The 27,936-nt window shown below is 36.9% G+C and overlaps 2 protein-coding genes across 4 annotated transcripts in view; one reads left to right on the top strand and one right to left on the bottom strand.

The window, feature by feature from the left end:
• The window catches only part of LOC121468786 (E3 ubiquitin-protein ligase RNF31), a 46,229-nt gene extending 36,724 nt beyond the window's left edge, over positions 1–9,505 (bottom strand). Inside the window, 4 exon segments of the mRNA XM_072921344.1 lie at positions 1,449–1,607; positions 2,916–3,068; positions 9,146–9,193; positions 9,285–9,505. Coding sequence (XP_072777445.1) covers positions 1,449–1,607; positions 2,916–3,068; positions 9,146–9,190 — 357 coding nt within the window. The 5' untranslated portion in view covers positions 9,191–9,193; positions 9,285–9,505.
• Positions 9,506–9,719: 214 nt separating this feature from the next.
• OXA1L (OXA1L mitochondrial inner membrane insertase) lies at positions 9,720–27,933 on the top strand. 3 transcript variants are annotated; one of them, XR_012052617.1, is made up of 10 exons: positions 9,720–9,870; positions 9,964–10,032; positions 14,220–14,406; positions 18,137–18,280; positions 19,277–19,362; positions 20,266–20,430; positions 23,229–23,333; positions 25,268–25,484; positions 27,581–27,697; positions 27,790–27,837. XR_012052617.1 is itself a non-coding variant. In XM_072921345.1 (10 exons), exons 1-10 carry the CDS (start codon positions 9,814–9,816, stop codon positions 27,885–27,887), a joined length of 1,209 nt encoding a protein of 402 aa, XP_072777446.1. In that variant the 5' UTR covers positions 9,720–9,813; the 3' UTR covers positions 27,888–27,933. The 3 variants fall into 3 exon arrangements, 2 of the variants coding, with proteins under 2 accessions (XP_072777446.1, XP_072777447.1); XM_072921345.1 differs by having other exon boundaries at positions 27,617–27,697; positions 27,790–27,933; XM_072921346.1 differs by lacking the exon at positions 27,581–27,697 and having other exon boundaries at positions 27,790–27,933.
• Positions 27,934–27,936: the final 3 nt, after the last annotated feature.

The following is a 27,936-nucleotide window of genomic DNA, read 5'->3' as shown; positions in this document are numbered from 1 at the left end:
GGGGAAAATGGGGATTTTTTTATACTGGTTTATACTGGTTTATACTGGTTTTATACTGGTTTGTACTGGTTTGGGGTGGGAGGGGGTTTGGGGTTACTGGTTTGTACTGGGAGGGGACTGGGAGGGGGTTTGGGGGTGGTGGGAGGGAGTTAAAGGGTTAAAAATGGGGGAAAATGGGGAGAAATGGCAGAAATTAGGGATTTTTTATACTGGTTTATACTGGTTTTATACTGGTTTATACTGGGAGGGGGTTTGGGGTTACTGGTTTATACTGGTTTGGGACTGGGATGAACTGGGAGGGGACTGGGAGGGACTGGGAGGGGGTTTGGGGGCACTGGGAAGGAGTTAAAGGGTTAAAAATCGGGGAAAATGGCGGAAATTAGCGATTTTTTATACTGGTTTGTACTGGTTTGGACTGGTTTATACTGGTTTGGGGTTTGGGGTTACTGGTTTGTACTGGGATGAACTGGGAGGGGGTTTGGGGGCACTGAGAGGGAGTTAAAGGGTTAAAAATGGGGGAAAATGGGGGAAAATGGGGGAAAATGGGGATTTTTTATACTGGTTTATACTGGTTTATACTGGGATGGGGTTTGGGGTTACTGGTTTATACTGGGAGGGAGTTTGGCGTTACTGGTTTGTACTGGGAGGGACTGGGAGGGGGTTTGGGGGTGGTGGGAGGGAGTTAAAGGGTTAAAAATGGGATAAAATGGAAGAAAAATGGGGAAAATGGGGATTTTTTATACTGGTTTATACTGGTTTTATACTGGTTTATACTGGGAGGAGGTTTGGGGTTTGGGGTTACTGGTTTGTACTGGGAGGGGACTGGGAGGAACTGGGAGGGACTGGGAGGGACTGGGAGGGAGGGAGAAAAATGCAAATTTTAGGGGCAAAAAGTCGAAGTTTTGGGCAAAAAAATCTATTTTTTTTTGGGTAAAAAAATGGATTTTTTGGGGGGAACAAAATGGAATTTTTTGGGGGAAAAAAGGCAGATTTTGGGAAAAAAAATTCAATTTTTTTCCTAATTATTTTTATTTTTCCAGGAAAATTTTCGGCGGATTTTCGGGGCAAAAAAGCGCAAATAAATCAAAAAAAATCAAAAAAATAAAAAAAAAATCAAAAAAACACAAAAAAATCAAATTTTTAGCCAAAAAAACTCGAATTTTTGGCCCAAAAAAATCGAATTTTTGGCCTAAAAAAATTGAATTTTTGGCCTAAAAAAAATCAAATTTTTGGCTAAAAAAAAATTGAATTTTTGGCCTAAGAAAAATCGAACTTTTGGCCTAAAAAACCCCTAATTTTTGTCCAAAAAAATCGAATTTTTGGCCAAAAAAATCGAATTTTTGGCCAAAAAACGCCGATTTTTTTGGGGAAAAAAGCGGATTTTTTGTGGAGAAAAAGGTAATTTTCGGGAATGTGGGGAAATGTGGGAATTTTCCGGGAATTCCGACCTGGATGGCCCCGACGGTGGATCTGAAGACGGGATTGCCGAACCGGACCCCCCTCCAGTGCCGGGGCGGGCGCGGGCTCAGCAGGTTCCGACCGTATTTTTCCAGAATGTTCAGCGCCGTCCTCAGCTGCTCCAATCCGTGGGGGACCCCCTCGGGATTCTGGGAAAAGAGAAAATTCCGGAATTTTAGCCAATCCCAAAAAAAATTTGGGGAAAATCGGTGAAAATTTGGCGAAAATCCGTCGAAAAATGGCAAAAATCCGTCAAAAAATGTGATTTAAAAAGGGGAAAAAGCAGCGAAAAGGTGAAAAGTTTAAAGGGGGTTTTGGGGAAAATTTGGGGGTTTTGAAGGAATTTTGGGAATTTTTGGAATTTTAAAAGATTTTTGGTGGGAATAGTGGGAAAATACAGGAAAATTTGGTTAAAAATGGGTTAAAATGGGGGAAAATGGCAATAAAATAAATGACAAAAAAAATTCAAGTTTTAGAGTTATAAAAAAATGTAGAATTACTAAAAAAAATATACGTGAAATTTCTAAAGATATTCCAAAAAATTGCCAAAAAAATCAATAAAATCGCCCCAAAAAAATCCTAAAAAAATCCCCCAAAATTCCCAAAATCTCCTCAAAAATCTACCAAAAAATTCCCCAAAACTCACAAAAAGAATCCCCAAAATGTCCCAAAAAATTAAAAAAAAATACAAAAAAATCGTAAAAAATGCCAAAAAATTCAGAAAAAAATCCCTAAACAATCAGGAAAACATCCCTAAAAAATCCCCCAAAATCCCCAAAAAATTCCATAAAAAATCCCTAAAAATCCCCAAAAAAATCCTACAAAAAACCCCAAAACTCCCAAAAACTCCTCAAAAATCTACCAAAAAATTCCTAAAAAGTCTGCAAAAAATCCCCCCAAAAAATCATAAAAAATCCCATAAAAATCCAAAATAAATCCCCAAAAAATCCCCCAAAGTTCCCAAAAACTCCTCAAAAATCTACGAAAAATATCCTAAAAAATCCCGAAAATAATCCCAAAAAATTCCCAAAAAATTAAAAAAAAAATCCAAAAATCGTAAAAAATGCCCCAAAATTCAGAAAGAAATCCATAAAAAATCCCATAAAAATCCCTATAAATGCAAAAAAAAATTCCTAAAAAATCTCCTAAAAAATCGCCCAAAAATTGCCAAAAAATCCCAAAAAAATCCCTAAAAAACCCCAAAAAATCCAGAAAAAAATTCCTAAAAAATCCCTAAAAACCCCCAAAAAAATCCAGAAAAAAATTCCTAAAAAATCCCTAAAAACCCCAAAAAAAATCCCTAAAAGAACCCCAAAAAATCCCTAAAACCCCCCAAAAATTCCGAATAAAACCCCCTTAAAAACCCCTAAAAACCCGGATTAAAACCCCATTAAATCCCCAGGAACTTCCCCCGGAAGTTCCGCCGGAAGTGCGGTAAGATGGCGGCGCCCACTCACCCAGGCCAGGTTGTCCCGGAGCAGCTTCCGGCCCGGCAGCAGCCGCAGTTTCCGGTCGGGCGGAAGCGGAAGTCGCAGCAGCGGCTCCAGCTCGGGCGGTTCCGGTTGGGCCGGGGAGCGAATCAGCGCCCCCTGCAGGGCCGCGCGCAGGGCCTGACGGGAAATGAAATTTGGGGTAAAAAAAGCAGATTTTAGGCAAAAATAAAAAAATGTAATTTTTAGGTGATTTTTGGAGGGATTTTTGGAGTTTTTTTGGGGGGTTTTTGAGGGATTTTATGGGATTTTTTAGTGATTTTTAGAGATTTTTTGAGTGATTTTGAGGGTATTTTACGGGGATTTTTGGGAATTTTTAAGGATTTTTAAATGGATTTTTTGGGTGGATTTTGGGGTTTTTAAGGATTTTTAAATGGATTTTTTGGGTGATTTTGGGGTTTTTAAGGATTTTTAAATTGATTTTATGGGTGATTTTGGGGTTTTTAAGGATTTTTAAATGGATTTTTTTGGTAATTTTTGGGTGATTTTTGGATTTTTCTGGGATTTTTCTGGGATTTTTTTGGGTGATTTTTTGGGTGATTTTTTGGGGGATTTAGGGGTTTTTAAGGATTTTTAAATGGATTTTTTGGGATGATTTTTGGGTGATTTTGGGGTTTTTTAGGCAGTTTTGGGACTCCGGCTGGGCCGGGGAGCGAAGCAGCGCCCCCTGCAGGGCAGCGCGCAGGGCCTGATGGGAAAAGAGAAATTTGGGGTGAAAAACGGGGATTTTGGGCAAAAAAAAAATATAGAGAATTTTAGGTGATTTTTAGAGGGATTTTTAAGGGGTTTTTGGGGGGTTTTGGGGGATTTTTTGAGGATTTTTGAGTGATTTTTAGGGATTTTTTGGGTGGTTTTGAGGGTATTTTACAGTGATTTTTTGGGTGATTTTTGGACATTTTTTAGGATTTTTACGGGATTTTTTGAAGGATTTTTGGGGATTTTTAAAGAATTTTATGGTTTTTATTTTTAGGTGATTTTTTTAGGTACTTTTCTGGGATTTTTTGGGTGATTTTTTTTTTGGCATTTTTAAGGATTTTTATGGTGATTTTTGAGTTATGTTTTGTGATTCTTGGCGTGAATTTGAGATGATTTTTGGGGATTTTTTGGTGATTTTGGGGGATTTTTTAGGAATTTTATGGGGATTTTTGGGGTGATTTTTGGGTTATTTTTTGATTGATTTCGAGGTGAATTTGGGGGGGTTTTATGGGATTTTTTGAGGATTTTTGAGTGATTTTTAGGGATTTTTTATTGTTTTTTTAGGGGATATTTTGGGGGATTTTGGGTGATTTTGGTGATTTTTTATGGATTTTATGGGATTTTAAAGGTAATTTTTGGGGATTTTTTAGGGTTATTTAAATGGATTTTTGGGGATTTTTTGGGGATTTTAATGGGAGTTTTTTAGGTATTTTGAGCGATTTTTTGGGTGATTTTTGGGGGATTTTTAGGGATTTTTTTATGAGATATTTTGGGGGATTTTTGGTGATTTTTGGAGATTTTTTGAGGATTTTTTTTTAATTTAACAGGATTTTTAGGCATTTTTAAATGGATTTTTGGGTATTTCTATGAGAATTTTTCAGGGTTTTTTTTGGGATTTTTATGGGGGTTTTTAGACGTTTTTTGAGGATTTTTTAGGGATTTTTTGGGGGTTTTAGGGATTTTTTGGGGATTTTTATGGGGTTTTTTTGTAAATTTTTTGCAATTTTATGGGGATTTTTTGGGTGATTTCTGGAGATTTTTTGGAAATTTTTACCCAATTTTATGGGATTTTTTGGGTGATTTTCTATTAATTTTTGGGGATTTTTGGGTGATTTTATGGGATTTTTTGGGGATTTTTTTGGGATTTAGGCGGGATTTTCTGGTAATTTTTGGGTATTTTCAGTAGGATTTTTGGGGATATTTTATGAGATTTTTTTTATTTTTAGATGCTTTTTTTAGATACTTTTCTGGGATTTTTGGGTGATTTTTTTCGGGGTTTTTAAGGATTTTAAAATGGATTTTTTGGGTGATTTTTGGGTGATTTTGGTGATTTTTTATGGATTTTATGGGATTTTAAAGATAATTTTTGGGGATTTTTTAGGGTTATTTAAAAGGATTTTTGGGGATTTTTTGGAGATTTTAATGGGAGTTTTTGAGGAATTTTGGGTAATTTAATAGGATTTTTATGGGATTTTAAGGTGATTTTGGGGATTTTTATTGGATTTTTTAGATTTTTTGGGGATTTTTTAGGTGTTTTTCGGGGATTTTTATGGGATTTTTTGGTGATTTTTTAGGAATTTTATGGGATTTTTTGGGGTGGTTATTAAGGATTTTTAAATTGATTTTTTTGAGTGATTTTTGGGTGATTTTGGGGGTTTTTTGGGGCAGTTTTGGGGCTCCGGCTCGGCCGGGCAGCGCAGCAGGTCCTAAAGGGAAAAGGGAAATTTGGGGTGAAAAACGGGGATTTTGGGCAAAAAAAATTTATGTAATTTTAGGTGGTTTTTAGAGGGATTTTTGGGGCATTTTTGGGGGGTTTTATGGGATTTTTGGAGGATTTTTGAGTGATTTTTAGGGATTTTTGGGTGATTTTGGGGGTATTTTATGGGGATTTTTGAGGTGATTTTGGGGTTTTTAAGGATTTTTAAATGGATTTTTTGGGTGATTTTGTTTGATTTTTAAGGATTTTTATAGGATTTTTTGGGGGGTTTTTGGGGTTTTTAAGGATTTTTATGGGATTTTTTGAGGATTTTTGAGTGATTTTTAGAGATTTTTTAATGGTTTTATTATGGGGGATTTTGGGGGATTTTGGGTGATTTTTGGGTGATTTTGGGGTTTTTAATGATTTTTATGGGATTTTTTGGGGGGTTTTTGGAGATTTTTTTAGGGTTACTTAAATGGATTTTTTGGGGATTTTAAGGATTTTTAAATGGTTTTTTTGAGTGATTTTTGGGTCATTTTGGGGTTTTTAAGGCTTTTTATGGGATTTTAAAGGTAATTTTTGGGGATTTTTTTAGGGTTATTTAAATGGATTTTTGGGGATTTTTAAGGATTTTTAAATGGATTTTTTGGGTGATTTTTGGGTGATTTTGGTGATGTTTTATGGATTTTATGGGATTTTAAAGGTAATTTTTGGGGATTTTTAAAGGTCCTTTAAATAGATTTTTGAGGATTTTTTGGGGAATTTTAATGGGAGTTTTTGAGGAATTTTGGGTGATTTTATGGGATTTTGCAGTGATTTTTGGGGATTTTTATGGGGTTTTGGGGTTTTTTTTGGGGATTTTTAATGGGATTTTTGGGGTGATTTTTGGGTGCATTTTGGGATTTTTTTAGGAATTTTATGGGATTTTTGGGAGACTTCTTGGGGATTTTTACGGGATTTTTTAGGAAAATTATGGGATTTTTTTAGGTGTTTTCGGGGATTCTAATGGGATTTTTTGGGGTGTTTTTGGGGGATTTTTTGAGGAATTTTGAGTGATTTTAAGGAATTTTTTGGGTGATTTTTGGGGATTATTTTGGGATTTTCAAAGGGATTTTTGGGGACTTTGGTGAGACTTTTTGGGTGACTTTTGGGGATTTTTTTTTGAATGTTTTTGGGATTTCAAAATGGATTTAATGAGATTTTTTGGGGTGTCTTTGTTATTTTAATGGGATTTTTTGGCTGATTTTTGAAGATTTTTTTTGATTTTTAAATGGATTTTTATGAGATCGCTTTGGGTGTTTTTTTGGGATTTTTATGGGATTTTTTGAAGATTTTAAAATTATTTTTGGGGATTTTTTTTTTAATTTTACGGGATTTTTCAGGATATTTTTGACCAATTTTGGGAGATTTTTTTCAGGAATTTTATGGGGTTTTTTCAGAATTTTTATGGGGATTTTTTGTGTGTTTTTTCAGGATTTTTTGGGGATTTTAAACGAATTTTATGGATTTTTTTGGGCGCTTTTTCGGGATTTTTTGGGGAGATTTTTTGGGGTTTTTTGGGATAATTTTGACAAATTTTTGGAGATTTTTAAGAGATTTGGTTGGATTTAAAATTGGATTTTTTGGGAATTTTTTTGGGTGATTCTTGGGTATTTTTCTGGGATTTTTTAGTAATTTTACAGGATTTTTTCGGACAATTTTGTGATTTTTTTGGGGTAATTTTTGAGTGATTTTGGGTAATTTTTGGGTGATTTTTGATTTACTTGTTGCGATATTTTTGGGGTGATTTGGTTGATTTTGGGTGATTTTTGGGGTGGTTTTGGGTTTTTGGGGAAGTTTTCAGGGCTCAGGTCTCAGCCTGAAGGGAAATTTGGGAAATTTGGGCAAATTTGGGAGAATTTGGGGAATTAGAGGGAGAAATTTGGGACAATTTGGGACAATTTTGGGGAATTTGAGGAGGAATTTAAGGGATTTTGGGATTTGAGGGAGAAATTTGCAGAATTTTTGGAAATTTGGGACATATTTTGGAAACTTTGGGGAATTTGAGGGGGAAATTTGGGGAAAATTCAGGAATTTTGGGAGATTAGAGGAAGAAATTTGGGGATTTGAGGAACTTTTGGAGAAATTTGGGGATTTTGGGGAATTTTAGGACAAATTTGAGGGATATGAGGGAGAAATTTGGGGGATTTGGAAAAATTCAGGAATTTTGGGGGATTTGAGGGAGAAACTTGGGGAATTTGGGACAATTTTGAGGAATTTGAGGAGGAATTTAAGGGATTTTGGGAGATTTGAGGGAGAAATTTGGAGAATTTTGGAAATTTGGGACAAATTTTGGAGATTTTGGGGAATTTGAGGGAGAAATTTGGGAAATTTGGGAGAAATTCAGGAATTTTGGGAAATTCGAGGAGGAAATTTGGGGAATTTTAGGACAAATTTGAGGGATATGAGGGAGAAATTTGGGGGATTTGGAAAAATTCAGGAATTTTGGGGGATTTGGGAGAGAAATTTGGGGAATTTGAGGAAATTTGGGTCAAATTTAGGAGAATTTTGGGAATTTGAAGGAGAAATGTGGGAAATTTGGGGGATTTGAGGGAGAAATTTGGGGGTTTTGGGGATTTGAGGAAGAAATTTGAGAAATTTGGGAGATTTTGGGGAATTTTGGGGGGAACTTCAAAAATTATGGAAATTTGAGGGAGAAATTTGGGGAATTTGAGGAGGATTTAACGGATTTTGGGAGACTGGAGGGAGAAATTTGGAGAATTTTTGGAAATTTGGGACAAATTTTGGAGACTTTGGGGAATTTGAGGGAGAAATTTGGGAAATTCGGGGAAAATTGAGGAATTTTGAGAGATTTGAGGGAGAAATTTGGGGATTTGAGGAACTTTTGGAGAAATTTGGGGATTTTGGGGAATTTGGGGAAATTTAGGACAAATTTGAGGGATATGAGGGAGAAATTTGGGGGATTTGGAAAAATTCAGGAATTTTGGGGGATTTGAGAGAGAAATTTGGGCAATTTGGGACAATTTTGGGGAATTTGAGGAGGAATTTAGGGGATTTTGGGAGATTTGAGGGAGAAATTTGCAGAATTTTGGAAATTTGGGACAAATTTTGGAGACTTTGGGGAATTTGAGGGAGAAATTTGGGAAATTTAGGGAAAATTCAGGAATTTTGGGAGATTCGAGGAAGAAATTTGGGGAATTTTAGGACAAATTTGAGGGATATGAGGGAGAAATTTGGCGGATTTGGGGAAAAATTCAGGAATTTGGGGGGATTTTGGAGAGAAATTTGGGGAATTTGAAGAAATTTGGGATAAATTTAGGAAGATTTTGGAAATTTGAAGGAGAAATTTGGGAAATTTGGGGAATTTGAGGGAGAAATTTGGTGGATTTGGGAAAATTTAGGACAAATTTGGGAGATTTGGAGGATTTGGGACCAATTTTGGTGATTTGAGGAAGAAATTTGAGAAATTTAGGAGATTTTGGGTAATTTTGGGGGAAATTCAAAAATTTTGGGGGATTTGAGGGGGAAATTTGGGGAAAATTCGGGGGATTTGTATGACAATTTTGGGGAATTTGGGGAAAATTCAGGAATTTTGGAGGATTTGGGGGAAAATTTGGAGGATTTTGGGAAATTTGGGGAAAAAATGGGACAAATTTCGGAGATTTTAGGGATATTTGAGGGTATTTGAAGGGATTTTGGGGGGATTTGAGGGGATTTGGGGGATTTTTTTTGAGATTTTGGGTAGACTTGAGGGGATTTTTGGGGAATTTTTTGGGGTTTTTGGGATTTTAGGGGGGCTCACCTGCAGAGACCCCAAATCTGTGGTGTCTTTGGGAGGGTCTGCCATCACCTGGGGGCAAAAAAAGAGAAAATTCGGGGAAAATTCTTTTGATTTTTGGGGATTTTTTTCCAACTCGATTCAGATAATACGAAATACAAACCGCGTTTGGAGCCCAAATTCGGGGGAATTTTGGATGGAATCTCCAGACGAGTTTCAGGGTGCTGCGCCCCTCAACCCCCCCTCGCTTTTGGGAGGATTTTTGGGGTGATTTTTGGGTTTTTTGGTGTTTTTTAAACCCCTCAAATTTCGTTTTTACCTCAGGGAAGCGGCGGCGGATCCAAAATGGCGGCGCGGCCTGAGGGGGAGAAGTGGGCGTGGCTTCACTTATGTGACGTCATGCCCGCACTTTTTTGCCCTTACTTACCATGGCGCTTTGCGCGCTTCACCCTCATAGCGCATGCGCCAACACAAGCAGCTTTTCTATTGGTGGATTTATTGGCCTGAATTCCCGCCTTTCCCCTTTTTGGCCACGCCTTAGTGAGGTTTGCCCTTAAGCAAAATGGCGCGGCACGCTTTTTACAACAGAGCGCATGCGCTAGTTCTCATTAACCAATCAGCTTGCGCGGTTTTGGCGGGCACGCCCCTTCAGCGCTAAGCCCCGCCCTTCTTCTCCCTCCCCTCAGGCCGCCATGATGGCGGCGGCGGCCCCGCGGCTGCGGCCGCTGATTTGCGCCCTGAGGGTTCAGGTGAGCTAAAAAAGCTTTTTTAAATTTTATTTTTATTTTTTTGGGTTGTTTCAGGGGTGGTTATGACGTCAAAGGGTTTTTTTTCCCTTGCAGAGGTGTCGGGGTCCCGTGTGGGGCTGCGGAGCTTCGGCCGTGAGGGGAGCGGCGACCGGCGCAGGGCAGGTGAGGGGGTTAAATTGGGGAAATTTGGTAAAATTTGGAAAAAAATTGGGATTTTTGGGGGAAATTTGGGGTGGATTTGGGGGGATTGAGGGAAATTTGGGGTGAATTTGGGGGGATTGAGTGAAATTTGGGGGTTTTGGGGGGGAAATTGGGGGTTTTGAGGAGAAATTTGAGGGAAATTCGGGGGTTTTAAGGGGGATTTGGGGGAAATTTGGAGGGAAATTGGGGTTTTTTTGGGGAATTTGGGTTTTTTTGGGGTGAATTTGGGGGGTTTGGGGGAAATTTTGGGGAAATTTTGGGGGTTTGGGGGAAATTGGGAGGTTTGGGGGGAAATTAGGGGGAAATTGGGGTTTTGGGGGAAAATTTGAAGGTTTTAGGGAGAAATTTAGGAAAAATTTGGGGGGAATTTGGGGTTTTTGGGGAAAATTGAGAAAAAGTTGGGGGTTTTGGGGGGAAATTTTAGGGAAATTTGGGGTATTTTGGGGGCAGTTTGGGGGAAAATCGGGTTTTTTGGGGGCGGAAATTTGCAGGTTTTGGGGGATAATTTGGGGTGAATTTGGGGGTTTGGGGGAAAATTGGGGAATTTGGGGAGAAATTTTAGGGAAATTTGGGGGTTTGGAGGGAAATTTTGGGGAAGTTGAGGTTTTTTTGGAGGAATATTGGGGTTTGGGGGGAAATTTGAGGGAAAATTGGGGTTTTTTGGAGCAAAATTTGGGGGGTTTTGGGGAAAATTTGGAGTTTTGGGGGGAAATTTGGGTGAATTTGGGGGGATTGAGGGAAAATTGGGGGTTTTGGGGAATTTTCGAGGGAAATTCGGGGGTTTTGGGGGGGATTTGAGGGAAATTTGGAGGGAAATTGGGTGTTTTGGGGGAATTTTGGGTTTTTTGGGGTGAATTTGGGGGGTTTGAGGGAAATTTTGTGGAAATTTGGGGTGTTTGGGGGGAATTTGGAGGTTTGGGGGGAAATTAGGGGGAAATTGGGGTTTTGGGGAAAATTTGAAGGGTTTGGGGGGAAATTTAGGGAAAATTCGGGGGGAATTTGGGGTTTTTGGGGAAAATTGAGAAAAAGTTGGGGGTTTTGGGGAGAAATTTTAGGGAAATTTGGGGTATTTTGGGGGCAATTTGGGAAAAATCTGTTTTTTTGGGGAGAATTTGCAGGTTTTGGGGGAAGATTTTGGGGTGAATTTGGGGGGGTTTGGTGGAAATTTGGGGGATTTGGGGAGAAATTTTAGGGAAATTTGGGGGGTTTGGAGGGAAATTTTGGGGAAGTTGAGGTTATTTTGGGGGAATATTGGGATTTGGGGGGAAATTTGAGGGAAATTTGGGGTTTTTTGGAGCATAATTTGGGGGATTGGGGGAAAATTTTGAGTTTTGGGGAAAATTTGGGGTGAATTTGGGGGAGTTGTGGGAAATTTGGGGGTTTTGGGGGGGAAATTGGGGGTTTTGGGGAGGATTTGAGAGAAATTTGGAGGGAAATCGGGTGTTTTGGGGGAATTTGGGTTTTTTGGGGTGAATTTGGGGGGTTTGGGGGAAATTTTTAGGAAATTTGGGAGGTTTGGGGGGAAATTTGAGGGAAATTGGGGTTTTGGGGGAAAATTTGAGGGATTTGGGGGGAAATTTGGGGGGGAATTTGGAGTTTGGGGGGAAAATTGAGAAAAAGTTGGGGGTTTTGGGGGAAATTTTAGGGAAATTTGGGGTATTTTGGAGACAATTTGGGGGAAAATCTTTTTTTGAGGGGGAATTTAAAGGTTTTGGGGGAAAATTTGGGGTGAATTTGGGAGAAATTTGGGGGATTTGGGGAGAAATTGAGGGAAATTTGGGGGGTTTGGAGGGAAATTTTGGGGAAGTTGAGGTTTTTTTGGGGGAATATTGTGATTTGGGGGAAATTTGAGGGAAAATTGGGGTTTTTGGAGCACAATTTGGGGGTTTTGGGGGAAAATTTAGAGTTTTTGGGGGAAATTTGGGGTGAATTTGGGGAAATTTGAGGAAAAATTGGGGTTTTGGGGAATATTTGAGGGAAATTCGGGGGTTTTGAGGGGGACTTGGGGGAAATTTGGAGGGAAATTGGGTGTTTTGAGGGAATTTGGGTTTTTTGGGGTGAATTTTGGGGGGTTTGAGGGAAATTTTGGGGAAATTCGGGAGGTTTGGGGGGAAATTAGGGGGAAATTGGTTTTTTTGGGGAAAATTTGAAGGGTTTGGGGGGAAATTTAGGGAAAATTCGGGGGGAATTTGGGGTTTTTGGGGAAAATTGAGAAAAAGTTGGGGGTTTTGGGGAGAAATTTTAGGGAAATTTGGGGTATTTTGGGGGCAATTTGGGGGAAAATCGGGTTTTTTGGGGGGAAATTTGGGGATTTGGGGGGATTTGGGGTATTGGGGGAAATTTGGGCAAATTTGAGATTTTTGGGGGAAAATTGGAGGTTTTGGGGGAAAATTCAGTTTTTTGAGGGGGAATTTGGGGATTTTGGGGGAAATTCGGAGAAAATTTGAGGGGTTTGGGGGAAAGTTTGGGGGTTTTGGGGGAAAATTTAGAGTTTTTAGGGAAAATTGGGGTTAATTTGGGGAAATTTGAGGGAAAATTGGGGTTTTGGGGAATATTTGAGGGAAATTTGGGGGTTTTGGGGGGAAATTTGATATTTAGGGGAGAAATTTGAGGATTTCGGGGGTTTTGGGGGGAAATTTGGGGAAATTTGAGACTTTTGGAGGAAAATTGGAGGTTTTGGGGGCAAAATTCAGGTTTTTTGAGGGGGAATTTGGGGATTTTGGGGAAATTCGGAGAACATTTGAGGGATTTGGGGGAAATTTGGGGGGAATTTTGAGGGGAATTTTGAGGTATTTGGGGGAAATTGGGGGTTTTGGGGGGAAATTGAGTTTTTTGGGGGATAATTTGGGATTTTGGGGGTAATTTGAAGGAAATTTGAGGGAAAATTTTTGGTTTTTGGGAAAAATTTGGAGGAATCTTGGGGGTTGTGGGGAAAATTTTTGGTTTTGAGGTGAATTTGGAGCTAAATTGGGGTTTGGGGAGGGAAACTTAAAGGAAATTTGGGTGTTTTGTGGGAAATTTGAGGGTAATTCAGGAGAAATTTGGGGGTTGTGGGGAAAATTTGGGGGAAATTGTTTTTTTGAGGGGAAATTTGGGGCAAAATTGGGTTTTTTGGGGGGAATTTGGGGGTTTTGGGGGAAATTTGGGGGATTTTTGGGTCAAATTTTGGTTTTTGGGTCAAATTTCTTGAGTCTCTGGTCAAATTTTATTAGTTTTAGCTAAATTGAGGGAATTTGGGTCAAAATTTGTTGTTTTCTTTATTTATTTTGAGTTAAATACTGGTAATTTTCTTTAAATTGGGAACTTTTGGTCAAATCTTGATTTTGAAATCAAATTTTGCTTCCAATTTTGGGAGTTTTTAATTCTTAATTTTGGATTAATTTTTTTGGGAAAATGGGAATTTTGGGAGAAAAAGGGGAATTTTGACATCAAAAAATGGGAATTTTGGGGGAAATGGGAATTTTTGGGGTAAAATTTGGGAATTTTGGGGAAAAATTGGGAATTTAGAGGGGAATTTTGGTGGGGGAAATGGTGATTTTAGGGGGGGAAATGGGAATTTTGTGGGAAAATTGGAATTTTGGAGAAAAATGGGAATTTGCGGAGAAATTTTGGGGAAAATTTTGAAATATTTGGAGAAAAATTCGATTTTTGGGGGAAATGGGAATTTTGGGAGAAAATGGGAATTTTGGGGGGATAATTGGGAATTTGAGGAGAAAAAATGTGATTTGGGGATAAAAATGGAAATTTTGGGAAAAAAAATCTGGGATTTTTGAGGGAAATTTGGGGGTTTTGGGGGAAATTTTGGGGTTTTGTGTCAAATTTTTGGAGTTTTAGTTAAATTGAGAGAATTTGGGTCAAATTTTGTGTGTTTTTTCATAATTTATTTATTTTGAGTTAAATATTGAGGGTTTTGTTTAAATTGGGAACTTTTAGTCAAATATTGATTTTGAAATCAAATTTTGGTTCCAATTTTGGTTGTTTTTAATTCTGCATTTTTTTGAGTTGAATTTTGCAATAATTATTGCAATTTTGATAAAATAAATTTTGATTTATAATTTCATTTGGTGGTTGATTTTACATCAAATTTTTCATTTTTTTGCTATAAATTTCACAATTTTTTCTTTTTTAACCCCATTTTTTTCCCTCAGCCTCCACCCCCGACCCCTCCAGAAATTCCAGAACCGGCGGAAATTTTGGGAAATTCCCCAAATTTGGGGGAGCCCCGATTGGAGGAACTGGGCCTGGGGGGTTCCAGCCCCGTTGGAATGATCCAGAACCTTCTGGAATTTCTTCACCTGGACCTGGGGCTGCCCTGGTGGGGCGCAATCGCCACAGGTGAGCCAAAATTTGGGGAAAATTTGGGTTTTTTTGGGAAAAAATCAGGATTTATGTGGAAAAATCTGGGTTTTTTCAGGGAAATATTGAGATTTTGGAGGGAAATTTTGGATTTTTAAGTGGAAATTTCGGATTTTTAAGGGGAAATTTTAGATTTTTAAGGGGAAAATTTAGATTTTTAAGGGCAATTTTGGTGATTTTGTGATAAATTCAGGATTTATGTGAAAAAATCTGGGGTTTTGCAGGAAAATATTGAGATTTTGGAGGGAAATTTTGGATTTTTAAGGTGAAATTTTTGATTTTTAAGGGCAATTTTAGTGATTTTTTGATAAATTCAGGATTTATGTGAAAAAATCTGGGGTTTTGCAGGGAAATATTGAGATTTTGGAGAGAAATTTTAGAATTTTAAGGAGAAATTTGGGATTTTTAAGGGCAATTTTGGTGATTTTTTGATAAATTCAGGATTTATGTGAAAAAATCTGGGGTTTTTCAGGGTAAATTGGGATTTTTGAGAGAAATTTTGGATTTTTAAGTGGAAAATTTGGATTTTTAAGGGCAATTTGGATGATTTTGTGATAAATTCAGGATTTATGTGAAAAAATCTGGGGTTTTTCAGGGTAAATTGAGATTTTGGAGGGAAATTTTGGATTTTTAAGTGGAAATTTTAGATTTTTAAGGGCAATTTGGGTGATTTTGTGATAAATTCAGGATTTATGTGAAAAAATTTGGGGTTTTTCAGGGAAATATTGAGATTTTGGAGGGAAATTTTGGATTTTTAAGTGGAAAATTTGGATTTTTAAGAGCAATTTGGGTGATTTTGTGATAAATTCAGGTTTTATGTGGAAAAATTTGGGGTTTTGCAGGGAAATATTGAGATTTTGGAGGGAAATTTTAGATTTTTAAGTGGAAAATTTAGATTTTTAAGGGCAATTTGAGTGATTTTGTGATAAATTCAGGATTTATGTGAAAAAATCTGAGGTTTTGCAGGGAAATATTGAGATTTTGGAGAGAAATTTTAGATTTTTAAGGGAAAATTTTGGATTTTTAAGGGCAATTTGGGTGATTTTGTGATAAATTCAGGATTTATGTAAAAAAATCTGGGGTTTTACAGAGAAATATTGAGATTTTGAAGAGAAATTTTAGATTTTTAATGGGAAAATTTGGATTTTTGAGGGCAATTTGGGTGATTTTGTGATAAATTCAGGATTTATGTGAAAAAATCTGGTTTTTTTCAGGGAAATATTGAGATTTTGGAGGAAAATTTTGGATTTTTAAGTGAAAATTTGGATTTTTAAGGGCAATTTGGGTGATTTTTTGATAAATTCAGGATTTATGTGAAAAAATCTGGGGTTTTTCAGGGAAATATTGAGATTTTGGAGGGAAATTTTGGATTTTTAAAGGGAAAATTTGGATTTTTAAGGGCAATTTGGGTGATTTTGTGATAAATTCAGGATTTATGTGGAAAAATCTGATGTTTTGCAGGGAAATATTGAGATTTTGGAGGGAAAATTTGGATTTTTAAGGGCAATTTGGGTGATTTTGTGATAAATTCAGGATTTATGTGAAAAAATCTGGGGTTTTGCAGGGAAATATTGAGATTTTAGAGGGAAATTTTGGATTTTTAATGGGAAAATTTGGATTTTTGAGGGCAATTTGGGTGATTTTGTGATAAATTCAGGATTTATGTGAAAAAAATCTCATTTTTTTCAGGGAAATATTGAGATTTTGGAGGGAAATTTTAGATTTTTAAGTGGAAAATTTGGATTTTTAAGAGCAATTTGGTGATTTTGTGATAAATTCAGGATTTATGTTAAAAAATCTGGGGTTTTGCAGGAAAATATTGAGATTTTGGAGAGAATTTTTAGATTTTTAAGGTGAAATTTTGGATTTTTAAGGGCAATTTGGGTGATTTTGTGATAAATTCAGGATTTATGTGAAAAAATCTGGGGTTTTCCAGGGTAAATTGGGATTTTTAGAGGAAAATTTGGGAGTTTTTGGGGTTTCAGGGAAAAACTTGTGATTTTTCAGGGAAAATTTTTGATTATTTTGGAAGTTTGGAAGAAAATTTAAAGTTTTATGGGGGTAATTGGGATTTTTGGGGGTTATGGAGGAAAATTTGGGATTTTGGGAGAAAATTTCAGAATTTATGGGGAAAATTGGGATTTTGGGGGAAAATTTGGGTTTTTAAGGAAAATTTTGGGGGTTTTAAGGGGAATTTTGGTGTTTCAGGAGAAAAAATTGTGATTTTTCAGGGAAAATTTTAGCTTTTTTGGTTGAAAATTGCAGTTTTAGCTGAAAAATTTATGATTTTTCAGGGAAAAATTTGGATTTTTGGGGTGAATTTTGGTTGTTTTGGTGGAAATTTGAGAGTTCTGGGGATGTTTTAACTGAATATTTGGAATTTTGGGGGAAATTTTTCGATTTTATGGGGAAATTTAGGATTTTAAAGGGAAATTTAGGATCTTTTGGGTGAAATTTGGGGGTTTTGGGGAAAATTTGAAAGTTTGGAGGAAAATTGGGGTTTGTTTTGGAGAAAAATTTGAGATTTTATGGGGAAATTGGGATTTTGGGGGGAAATTTGGGGGTTTTGGGCAAAAATTTGGGTTTTGGGGCAAAATTTGGGTATTTGGGGGACAATTGGGATTTTGGGGGGAAATTTTGGATTTTAAGGGGAAATTTTGGATTTTTTGAGTAAAATTTGAGGTTTCAGGTGAAATTTTTTGGTTTTTTCAAGGGGAACTTTGGATTTTTAGGGTAAAATTTGGGAGTTTTGGGGAAAATTTGAGATTTTATGGGGGAAAATTGGGATTTTGGAGGGAAATTTGGGATTTTAGGGGAAGATTTGTGGGTTTTCGAAGGGAATTTGGGGTTTTGAGGGGAAAAATTGGGAATTAAGGAGGAAATTTGAGATTTTGTGGGGGAAATTTGGGGTTTTGGGCAAAAAAACAGGTTTTTGTGGGAAATGTGGATATTTGGGGAGAGAAATTGGATTTTAGGGAGGGAATTTGGCATTTTGGGGGAAATTTGGGGATTTTGGGGACGTTTTCACAGAATATTTGGAATTTTGGGGGAAAATTTTGGATTTTAATGAGAAAATTTTATATTTTAGGGGAAAATTTGTGGCTTTTGAAGGAAATTGGGATTTTGAGGGGGAAAATTGGAATTTAGCGAGAGAAATTTGAGCATTTTGGGGGAAAATTTGTGAGTTTTGGGGGAAATTTGGATATTTGGGCTTTAGCGAGGGAATTTGAGCATTTTGGGAGAAAATTTGTGAGTTTTGGGGGAAATTTGGATATTTGGGTGAAAATATTGGAATTTAGGGAGGGAATTTGAGCATTTTGGGGGAAAATTTGTGAGTTTTGGGGGAAATTTGGATATTTGGGTGGAAATACTGGGATTTAGGGAGTAATTTGAGGAAAAATTGGGGAAATTTGAGGGAAAATTGGGAAAATGTCTTTAAAATTTGGGATTTTAAAGAAAAACTTGGAATTTTGGGAAGATTTACAGATAAAATTTGTGAATTTGAGGAGAATTAGAGAAGAATTCAGAAATCAAAAAAAAAGACGATTTTTGTGATAAAACAGAGTTAAAAAATCTGAATTTTACCCTGAAACTCCCACATTTTTTTGCTTAATTCCCTCATTTTTTCACCGATTTTCACGGGGTTTTTTGCGTTTCACCCCAAATTTTTGGAATTTTGATGAATTTTGGGGTTTTTTTCCTTTTTTAGGTACAGTGGGGGCCCGGATCCTTTTGCTGCCCCTGGTGCTGCGTGGACAGCGCGAAGCCGCCCGACTCTCCCAACACATCCCGCAGCTCCAGCGCCTCTCCCAGCGCGTGGCCGAGGCCCGACGGGGGTCAGACCCCAACCAAGGTGGGCGTGGCCACCAGATTTGGGGCGTTTTGGGTGGATTTTGGGGGTGAGCAGCAAAATTTGGGTGAAAAAAGGTGAAAAAATGGGGCTAAAACGCGCAAAAATGGTGTTAAAATCCATTAAAATGGGATTAAAATGAATAAAAATGGGGCTAAGGGGGCGTGGCTTAAAAATTTGGGCGTGGCCTAAAATTTGTGAGATTTTGGGGTTGGGAGGCAAAATTTGGGTGAAAAAAGGTGAAAAAATGGGGTTAAAATAAAAATAAATGGGATTAAAATCAATAAAAATTTAGTTAAAGGGCGTGGCTTAAGGCTTGTGGGCGTGGCCTAAAATTTGTGAGATTTTGGGGGTAGGAGGCGAAATTTGGGTGAAAAAAGGTGAAAAAATTTGGTTAAAATACAAAAAATGGGAATAAAATCAATAAAAATGGGATTAAGGGGGCGTGGCTTAAGTGTTGTGGGCGTGGCCTAAAATTTCTGAGATTTTGGGGGTGGGAGGCCAAATTTGGGTGAAAATTTTGGGTTAAAATAACAAAAAAATGGGATTAAAAATAAAGATAAGGGGGTGTGGCTTAAGGGTTGTGGGCGTGGTCCCAAAATTTAAAACATGGTGGCAAAATTTGAATAAAAAATGTTTTAATTTGGTTAAAAACACCTAAATATGAAAATTAGGGGGCGTGGCTAAAGGATTGGGGCGTGGTTTGTTTATTTGTGGGCGTGGCCTTTGAAATTTTTAATTTCGGGGGTGGGACACAAAATTTTCATGGAAAAGGTGAAAAAAATGCACAAAAATGGACAAAAATGGAATAAAGGGGCGTGGCTTGGTGTTGGTGGGCGTGGCTTATTCTTAAAGCGCCCTCGCCCCATTTAAATTTTTGCCATTTTTTACCCAATTTTTTTGTTTTTTCACCCAAATTTTTTTGGGTGTGGCTTGTCCGAGGTGGGCGTGGCTTAATCACACTTCCGGGACTGACCACGCCCCTTTTTAACCCCTCAGTGGCCGTGGCTTACTCGGAACTTGTTTCGTACCAGCGGCGCCACGACGTCAATCCCCTCCGAGGATTCCTGGTGCCCCTCGTGCAGGTTTGGAAACATCAAAAATTTGGGAAAAACCCCCAAAAAATTCCCAAAATATTTTGGGAAAAGTTCCCGGATCAGTCTGGGAAAATTTGGGGGATTTGGGTTAAAATTTGTGTGAAAATTTGGTGAAAAAATTGGAAATTTTCATCAAAATTTAGCAAAAAATTTTAAAAATTCTTAAAAAAATTTTCTAGATTTTTTTTCCTGATTTTTGGGTACATTTGGGAATTTCTGAAGTGTAAAAAAATCCTCTTAAAATTTCCCTGAAAATAAAACAAAAATATTTAAAAATTTGGAAAATTACAAATAAGATCAGGAAAATTTCAGAAAAAAATCTGGAAAAAAATGGGAAATAATCATAAAAAATCAGTTAAAAAATCCTTTAAAAAATAAGGGAAAAATCAGAGGAAAATAGCGGAAAAAATCAGAAAATATTGGAAAAAATAGTAAAAAAATCGTAAAAAATCGTAAAAAATAAGAAACAAATCCGTAAAAAAATCACTAGAATTCTGAGATTATTTCCTAATTGTTTTCTATTTAATTGGTAATTATTTTATTATCAATAATTAGGTTTGCTTGAAAAATCTGAAAAACTACTAGAAAAATTAGGAAAAATGCAAAAAAAATTAAGAAAAAAAATCAGAAAAATATTCCATAAAAAATCCTTAAATTCCCTTTACAGTTTCTGAATTAATTACTTTTTAATTCTTAATTAATTCTTAATTAATCTTACTTAAAAATCAGGAAAAAAAATCCTGAAAAAATAGTGAAAAAATCAGAAAAAAATCAGAAAAAAACCCCAAAAAATCAGAAAAAAATTCCGTAAAAAATCCCAAACTCTCCCTAATTAATTCCTAATTATTTCCTAATTAATAGCTATTAATTAATGCATAATTGGGGTCGCAGACCCCTCTGTTTGTGTCGTTTTTCCTGGCGCTTCAGGGGATGGCGGCGGCGCCGGTGCCGGGGCTGCTCCGGGGCGGACTGGGCTGGTTCCCGGATTTGGCCGCTCCCGACCCCTTCTACGTCCTGCCCGTGCTGGTCACAGCCTCCACCTGGCTCGTGCTCGAGGTTTGGGGTGAAAAAAGGCGATTTTGGGAAAAAAAAATGGGATTTGGGAAAAAAAAAATGAGGTTTTTAGGTGAAAAAATGAAGATTTTAGAGCAAAAAATGAGGATTTTAGAGCAAAAAACGTGGATTTTAAAGCAAAAAATTGAATTTTTTAAGGGATAAAATGGAAAATTTTAAAGGCAAAAAAAGGGTTTTTGGGGAAATCGGATTTGTGATAAAAAATGGGAATTTTGGGTGAAAAAATGGAGTTTTTAGGAGGAAAAATGGGGATTTTAGAGCAAAAAATGCAGATTTTAGAGCAAAAAATTGAATTTTTAGGGAAAAAATGGTAAAATTTTAAGGCAAAAATGAGGATTTTTGGGGAAAATGGGATTTTGGAAAAAAATGGGAATTTTGGGTGGAAAAATGGAGATTTTAGGTTAAAAAGTGGAGTTTTTAGGAGGAAAAATGGGGTTTTAGGGGAAAACAGGGACTTTTGTCCTGCCCGTGCTGGTCAAAGCCTCCACCTGGCTCGTGCTCAAGGTTTGGGGTGAAAAAAGGCGATTTTGGGAAAAAAAAATGGGATTTGGGGAAAAAAAAATGGAGTTTTTAGGTGAAAAAATGAGGATTTTAGGTGAAAAAATGGAGATTTTAGAGCAAAAAATGCGGATTTCAGAGCAAAAAAATTGAATTTTTTAAGGGATAAAATGGAAAATTTTTAAGGCAAAATGAGGATTTTTGGAGAAAATGGGATTTGGAAAAAAAATGGGAATTTTGGGTGAAAAAATGGAGATTTTAGGTGAAAAAATGGAGATTTTAGAGCAAAAAATGCAGATTTTGGAGCAAAAAAATTAATTTTTTAAGGGATAAAATGGAAAATTTTTAGGGCAAAATAAGGATTTTTGGGGGAAATGGGATTTGGGAAAAAAATTGGAATTTTGGGTGGAAAAATGGAGTTTTTAGGTGAAAAAATGAAGATTTTAGGTGAAAAAATGGAGATTTTAGAGCAAAAAATTGAATTTTTTAAGGGATAAAATGGAAAATTTTTAAGGCAAAATGAGGATTTTTGGGAAAATTTGATTTTGGATAAAAATGGGAATTTTTGGTGAAAAAATGGAGATTTTAGGTGAAAAAGTGGAGTTTTTATGAGGAGAAATGGGGTTTTAGGAGGAAACGGGGATTTGTGTCCTGCCCGTGCTGGTCACAGCCTCCACCTGGCTCGTGCTCGAGGTTTGGGGTGAAAAAAGGCGATTTTGGGCAAAAAAAATGGGATTTGGGAAAAAAAAAATGGAGTTTTTAGGTGAAAAAATGAGGATTTTAGGTGAAAAAATGGAGATTTTAGAGCAAAAAGTTGGATTTTTTGAGGGATAAAATGGAAGATTTTTGAGGTAAAAATGAGGATTTTTGGGGAAAATGGGATTTGGGGTAAAAATGGGAATTTTGGGTGAAAAAATTGAGTTTTTAGGAGTAAAAATGAGGATTTTAGAGCAAAAAATGTGGATTTTAGAGAAAAAAATTGAATTTTTTAAGGGATAAAATAAAAAATTTTTAAGGCAAAAATGAGGATTTTTGGGGAAAATGGGATTTGGGAAAAAAATGGGAATTTTGGGTGGAAAAATGGAGATTTTAGGTGAAAAAGTGGAGTTTTTAGGAGGAAAAATGGGGATTTTCAGGGGAAATGGGGATTTCTGTCCTGCCCGTGCTGGTCACAGCCTCCACCTGGCTCGTGCTCGAGGTTTGGGGTGAAAAAAGGCGATTTTGGGCAAAAAAAATGGGATTTGGGGGAAAAAAAATGGATTTTTTAGGTGAAAAAATGAAGATTTTAGGTGAAAAAATTGAGGTTTTAGAGCAAAAAATGCGGATTTTAGAGCAAAAAATGTGGATTTTAGAGTGAAAAATTGAATTTTTAGGGGATAAAAATGGAAAATTTTTAAGGAAAAATAAGGATTTTTTGGGAAAATGGGATTTGGGGGAAAAAAATGGGAATTTTGTGTAAAAAACAGCTTTGAGGAAGAAAAATGAAATTTTAGGAGGAAAAATAGGGATTTTAGGGGGAAAATGAGAGACTTTAGAGGGGGAAAATTTAATTTCTTAAAGGAAAAGAGAATTTTTTGGGGGGAAAATGGGAATTTTGGTGAAAAAATGGGATTTGACCTAAAAATTAGAATTTTGAGTGAAAAAATGAGATTTTTCAATGATTAATTGGAATTTTGAGAGAGTAAATTAAATTTTTGGGGGGGAAATTTGGGATATTTCGCAAAAAAAATGGGAATTTTTGGGGGGAAAATTTGCAATTATGGGGAAATGGGAATTTTGGGGTAGAAAAGGGAATTCTGGTGTAATTTTGTGGAAAATTTTGAAATTTTGAGGTAAAATTTTAGAATTTTGGTTAAAAAGTCATAATTTTGAGGATTTTGGGGGAAATGAAGTTTTGAAATGGAAAAATGAGAGTTTTTAAGGGAAAATTGGTAATTTTTCAGGAAAACTCTGGAATTTTGTGGAAAAAGAAAAATTTTTGGAGAAATTGGAATTTTCAGGGAAAAATAGGATTTTTGAGGGGGCAACATCGGGATTTTTGGTCCAAAAATTGGAATTTCTGTGGGGAAATTTTGCATTTTTAGTGGGAATTTTGGGATATTAAAGAAAATTTTAGTGGAATTTTATGGAAACAAAAAATTGAAATTTCAGAGTGTAAAAATCCTAAATTTTAGTTAGAAATTCCTAATTTTGATGGTTTTAAAGGGAATTAAAGTGCAAAAGGGGCGGGGAATCTTTATGCAAATGAGGGGCGTGGCTAATTTGAATTTTTTTTTTGGCAGCTGGGTGCGGAGACGGGCGTGTCGGCGCCGGGGGCGGGGCCTGTCCGTCAAATCCTGAGGCTCCTCCCACTTTTCTTCCTCCCCTTCATCCTCCATTTCCCCACGGTGAGTTGGGGGCGGGGCTTGTTCAAAAGTGGGCGGGGCCACTTTAAAAAGGGGCGTGGTCACTTTAAAAGGGGGCGTGGTCACTTAAAAAAGAGGCGTGGTCACTTTAAGAAGGGGCGTGGCCATTGAAAATGTGTGTGGTCACTTTAAGAAAGTGGGAGTGGCCAATTTAAATTGGTCCCGCCTTCATTTCCAGTGGCCACGCCCCTTCATTTACATATTTCCCGCCAAAATTTGTGAATTTTCACCAATCCAGAAATTTCCTCCCTAAAAGTTCTGGAATTTCCTAAAAAATTGTGATTTTTTTCCCACAAAGTCTTGAAAGTGTCCCAAAAAAAATTCCAGAATTTCATAAAGAAATTCAGGGTTTTGACCGAAATGCTGGAATTTTTCCTTAAAAATTTGGGAGTTTCCTCAAAAATTTTAGGTATTTTTTTTGTAAGGCCTTTAAATTTCCTGAAAAATTTTGGAATTCTGTAAAAATTCAAATTTTTTTCTGGATTTGGGAATTAAAAAAAATTTGGAATATTTATCTGAAATTCCATCAAAATTTGGAGATATCAAAAAAAAATTTAGTATTTTGCCCAAAATTCTGGAATTTTTCTCGAAGGTTTGGGAATTCTTTTAAGCATTAGGAATATTTCACAAAATCCAGGAAATTTCTCCAAAATGTGTGAATTCTTCTTAAAATCTTTTAAAATTTACTCAGAAATTTCATTAAGTTTTCTGGAAATTAAAAAAAATCAAAATTTTGCCCAAATTTCTGGAGTTTTTCAGAAAAATTTGGGAATTAAAATAATCTAGGAAATTTTTTCTCAAATCTTGAAATTTCAAAAAAGAATTCGGAATCTCAGAAAAATTTTTGACATTTTCTCCAAAATCCCAGAATTTCCCCCCAAAATTGGAATTTCTTTAAAAATCAGGTATTTTTCCAAAAAATCGTGACATTTCCCAAAAAACTTGAGAATTCTGTTAAAAAATCCAAAATTTTCTTCAAGACTTGGGAAATTTTCTTAGAAATTTCATCAAAATCTGGTAAATTCCTTTAAAAATTCAGAATTTTCTCCAAAAATGTGAAATTTTCCCACCAAATTTGTAAATTACAAAAAAATTCAGGAATTTTTGTCTCAAAATAATGACATTTCCCTAGAAATTTGGGAATTTTCTAAAAAATTTCGTGATTTTCCCCCAAAATCTTGCCTAATCACAGAAAAAAAAATTGTAATTTCGTTTAAAAATTTTGGGATCTTTCTCAAAATCCTGAAATTTCCCCCATAAAATTTGGGAATTTCCAAAAAAATTTGGGAATTCTTAAATAAAAATCAGGAATTTTTCTCCAAAATCCCAAAATTTACCTAAAAATCTGGAATTTTCAAAAAATATTCAGGAATTTTTTTACTAAAATTCTAAGATTTTCAGAAGACAATTTGAAACTTTCACAAAACCTCAGGTATTTTTTAAAATCTTGAAAATTTTAAAAAATTCAGGGATTTGACTACAGGTTTTGAAATTATCAAATGAATTTTGGGACTTTCAAAAAAAATCAGGAATTTTTTTCCAAAATCCTGGAATTTTTGTTAAAAACTTCGGAAATTTCCATTAAAAATCTGCAATTTTTACCAAAATCTTTGAAATTCTTAAAATTTAAACATTTTTTACAGAAGTTCAGGAATTTTTTTTCAAGATTTTGAAATTGCAGAAAATAAAATTTAGGTAATTTTCCCCTCAAAAAAATTTGTGAATTTAAAAAAAAAAATGAGGAATTTTCCTGAAAATCCTAAACTTTCCAAAAAGGAAATTGCAAATTTCCAAAAAAACCCAAAAAATTCCCCAAAATTTGTGATTTTTACCACTTTTTTCCCCACTTCCTGGTTTGCCGCGAAGCCCCGCCCACTCTTGGCACTTCTCGGCCTCTGATTGGCTGCTCCTTTCAGGCGGTGTTCACCTATTGGCTGACGTCGAACAGCTTCAGCCTATTGCAGACGGGGCTGCTGCGAGTCCCCGCCCTTCGCGCCAAATTGGGCGTGGCCCCGCCCCCTTCGGTTAAAGCCACGCCCACTTCCGGACAGGCCACGCCCACTCCGGGTCAGGCCACGCCCCCCGGCCACGCCCCCCAAGCCAAGGCGGGAATCCTGCAGCAGCTGAGGAAAGGTGAGGGAGGGGAAATTTGGGCATTTTTGGGGGGAATTTCGGGGATTTTGGGAAAATTTTGGGGATTTTGGGAAGTTTAGAGGGAGAATTGAAGAATTTGGGGGGTTTTGGGGGAAATTTGGGGGTTTTGGGGGGAAATTTGGGGGGATATTCTTGAATTTTGACAGGTTTTTTGCAGGGATTTTTTGGGGGAACTTTGGGGATTTTGGGGAAAATTGAAGAATTTTCGGAGGATTTTGGAGATTTTTGGAAAAATTTTGGTATTTTGGGATAGAATTGAGGAATTTTGGCAAAAATTTGGAGGAATTTTGGGTGGTTTTGGGGGGATTTTTTTGGAATTTTAAGGGGTTTTGGAAGAATTTTGGGGTTTTTTTGGAGGCGATTTTATGGAGTTTTGGGGGGATTTTTGGGGAGATTTTCTTAAATTTTGGGTAATTTGGGGTTCATTTAGGGAAAGTTTGGGGGAATTTGGGGTGGTTTGGGCGGACTTGAGGGTTTTGGGGGTTTTTATGGAGTTTTGGGGGATTTTTGGGGAGATTTTCAGAAAAATTTGGGAATTTTGGAGAATTTGGGGGGGTTTTGCAGAAATTTGGGGAAAATTCAGGAATTTTGGGGGGATTTGGGAAATTTCGGGAAAAATGAGGGATTTTGGGGGGATTTTGGAAATTTTGGGAAAATTGAGAGATTTGGGGGAAATTTTGGAAGTTTTTAGGGGGAATTTTGGGGGATTTTATGAAATTTTGAGGGGTTTTGGGTTTTGTGAGATTTTGGGAGAATTTCGGGGAAATTGGGGGAATTTTGGAGGATTTGGGAAATTTACTGGGGAAATTTGGGGGAATTTAGAAAAATTTTGGGGAAATGGGGAATTTTGGGAGGATTTTTTGGTATTTTGAGAGTTTGGGGGGCATTTTTGGGGAGATTTTGGAAAGATTTGGGGATTTTTTTAGAGTTTTGTGGAATTTTGGGGAATTCTTGGCATTTTGGGGTGAAATTGAGACTTTTTGGGGGGAATTTTGGGAGTTTTTGGGGAGAATTGTGAAATTTTGGGGGAGTTTTATGAAATTTTATGGGTTTTTGGAGGGATTTTTTGGGAGATTTTGGGGAATTGTGGGGAATTTTGGGGAATGATAATTTTAGAGAAATTTGGGGATTTTGGGGTGAATTTTGAGGGCATTTTGTGGAATTTTAGAGGTTTTTGAGGAGATTTTTGGAAAATTGGGGAATTTCTGGGAATTTTGGAGGAATTTTGGAATTTTGGGTTAAAATGGAGTAAATTTGTGGGAGAATGAAGAATTTTGGGAGTTTTTAGAGAGATTTTGGTGGGATTTTTTGGGAGATTTTGGGGAAATTTGGGGAATTTAGAGACCTTGGGGAAATTGGGGATTTTGGGGTGAATTTTGGAGGTTTTGAAGGAAATCTGGGTAAATTTGGTGAATTTTGGGAAATGATTCATGATTTTGAAAATTTTGGGAAAATTTTTGGGGATTTTACAGGAAAATTGAGGAATTTTGGAGAAAATTTGGGGGAATTTTGAGAGTTTTTTGGGGGGATTATATGGAATTTTGGGGGATTTTTAGAGAAAATTGGGGGGATTTTTGGGGAAATCTTGGGGATTTTGGGGATTTTTGGGAAAATTTTGGGAAAATTCGGGATTTTTGGGAAATGATTCATGATTTTAAAAATTTTGGGAAAACTTTTGGGGATTTTGGGGTTTTTACGGGAAAATGGAGGAATTTTAGAGAAAAATTGGAATTTTGAGATTTTTTGGGGGGATTTTATGGAATTTTGGGGGATTTTAGAGAAAATTTGGGGGGATTTTTGGGATATCTTGGGGATTTTTGGGAAAATTCAGGATTTTGGGGGAATTTAGGGGATTTTGTGGGGAAAATTTTGGGGGTTTTGGGGAATTTTCAGAAATTTAAGGAGAAATTGAGGAATTTTGGGGTAGATTCGGGTATTTTTAGTTAGTTTTGGCTATTTTGGGCTGGATTTAGCCAATTTTGGGTGGATTTATGGGTATTTTGGGACCCCCCAACCCAATTTTTGTACCCCCAACCCAATTTTGGGACCCCCTGACCCATTTTTGGGACCCCCAGAGTGATTTTGGGGTTCCCCCTCCCCAAAATTTCCAGAGTGGCGCGAGGCCCAGGCCACGCACGAGGCCGAGCGGCGTCAGTGGCGCCTCAGGAACCACCTCCAGCTGGCGGCCAAAGGTGACCAAAAACCCCCAAAAACACCCCCAAAAAACCCCAAAAATCCCTCAGCGACCCCTCCCAAAATTTCAATTTTTTTTATATTTTTCCAGGTCCGCTCCGCCAAACCTTCGCCCAAAACCCCCTCAACCCCCCCAAAACGGCGCCCTCAGAACCCCCAAAAAGACCCTGGAAGGACACGCTGGGCTGAGGGGGGGTGGGGACCACCCCAAAAATAAAAAACGCGCGAAACGAGACCC

This window comes from Taeniopygia guttata, chromosome 36 (assembly GCF_048771995.1).
Source record: "Taeniopygia guttata chromosome 36, bTaeGut7.mat, whole genome shotgun sequence".
NCBI classification, from domain to species: domain Eukaryota; kingdom Metazoa; phylum Chordata; class Aves; order Passeriformes; family Estrildidae; genus Taeniopygia; species Taeniopygia guttata.
Note: the sequence above shows the minus strand (reverse complement) of the source record. Positions and strands in the feature narration are given on the sequence as shown.

What these genes read in the sequence shown, in the direction of transcription:
- OXA1L (XM_072921345.1), top strand. Translation starts at nt 9,814, where the DNA reads ATGATGGCGGCGGCGGCCCCGCGGCTGCGGCCGCTGATTTGCGCCCTG. An exon ending in CGGCGACCGGCGCAGGGCAG is followed by an intron (nt 10,033 to 14,219) that starts GTGAGGGGGTTA and finishes TTTTTCCCTCAG; the next exon opens with CCTCCACCCCCGACCCCTCC. An exon ending in GTGGGGCGCAATCGCCACAG is followed by an intron (nt 14,407 to 18,136) that starts GTGAGCCAAAAT and finishes TTCCTTTTTTAG; the next exon opens with GTACAGTGGGGGCCCGGATC.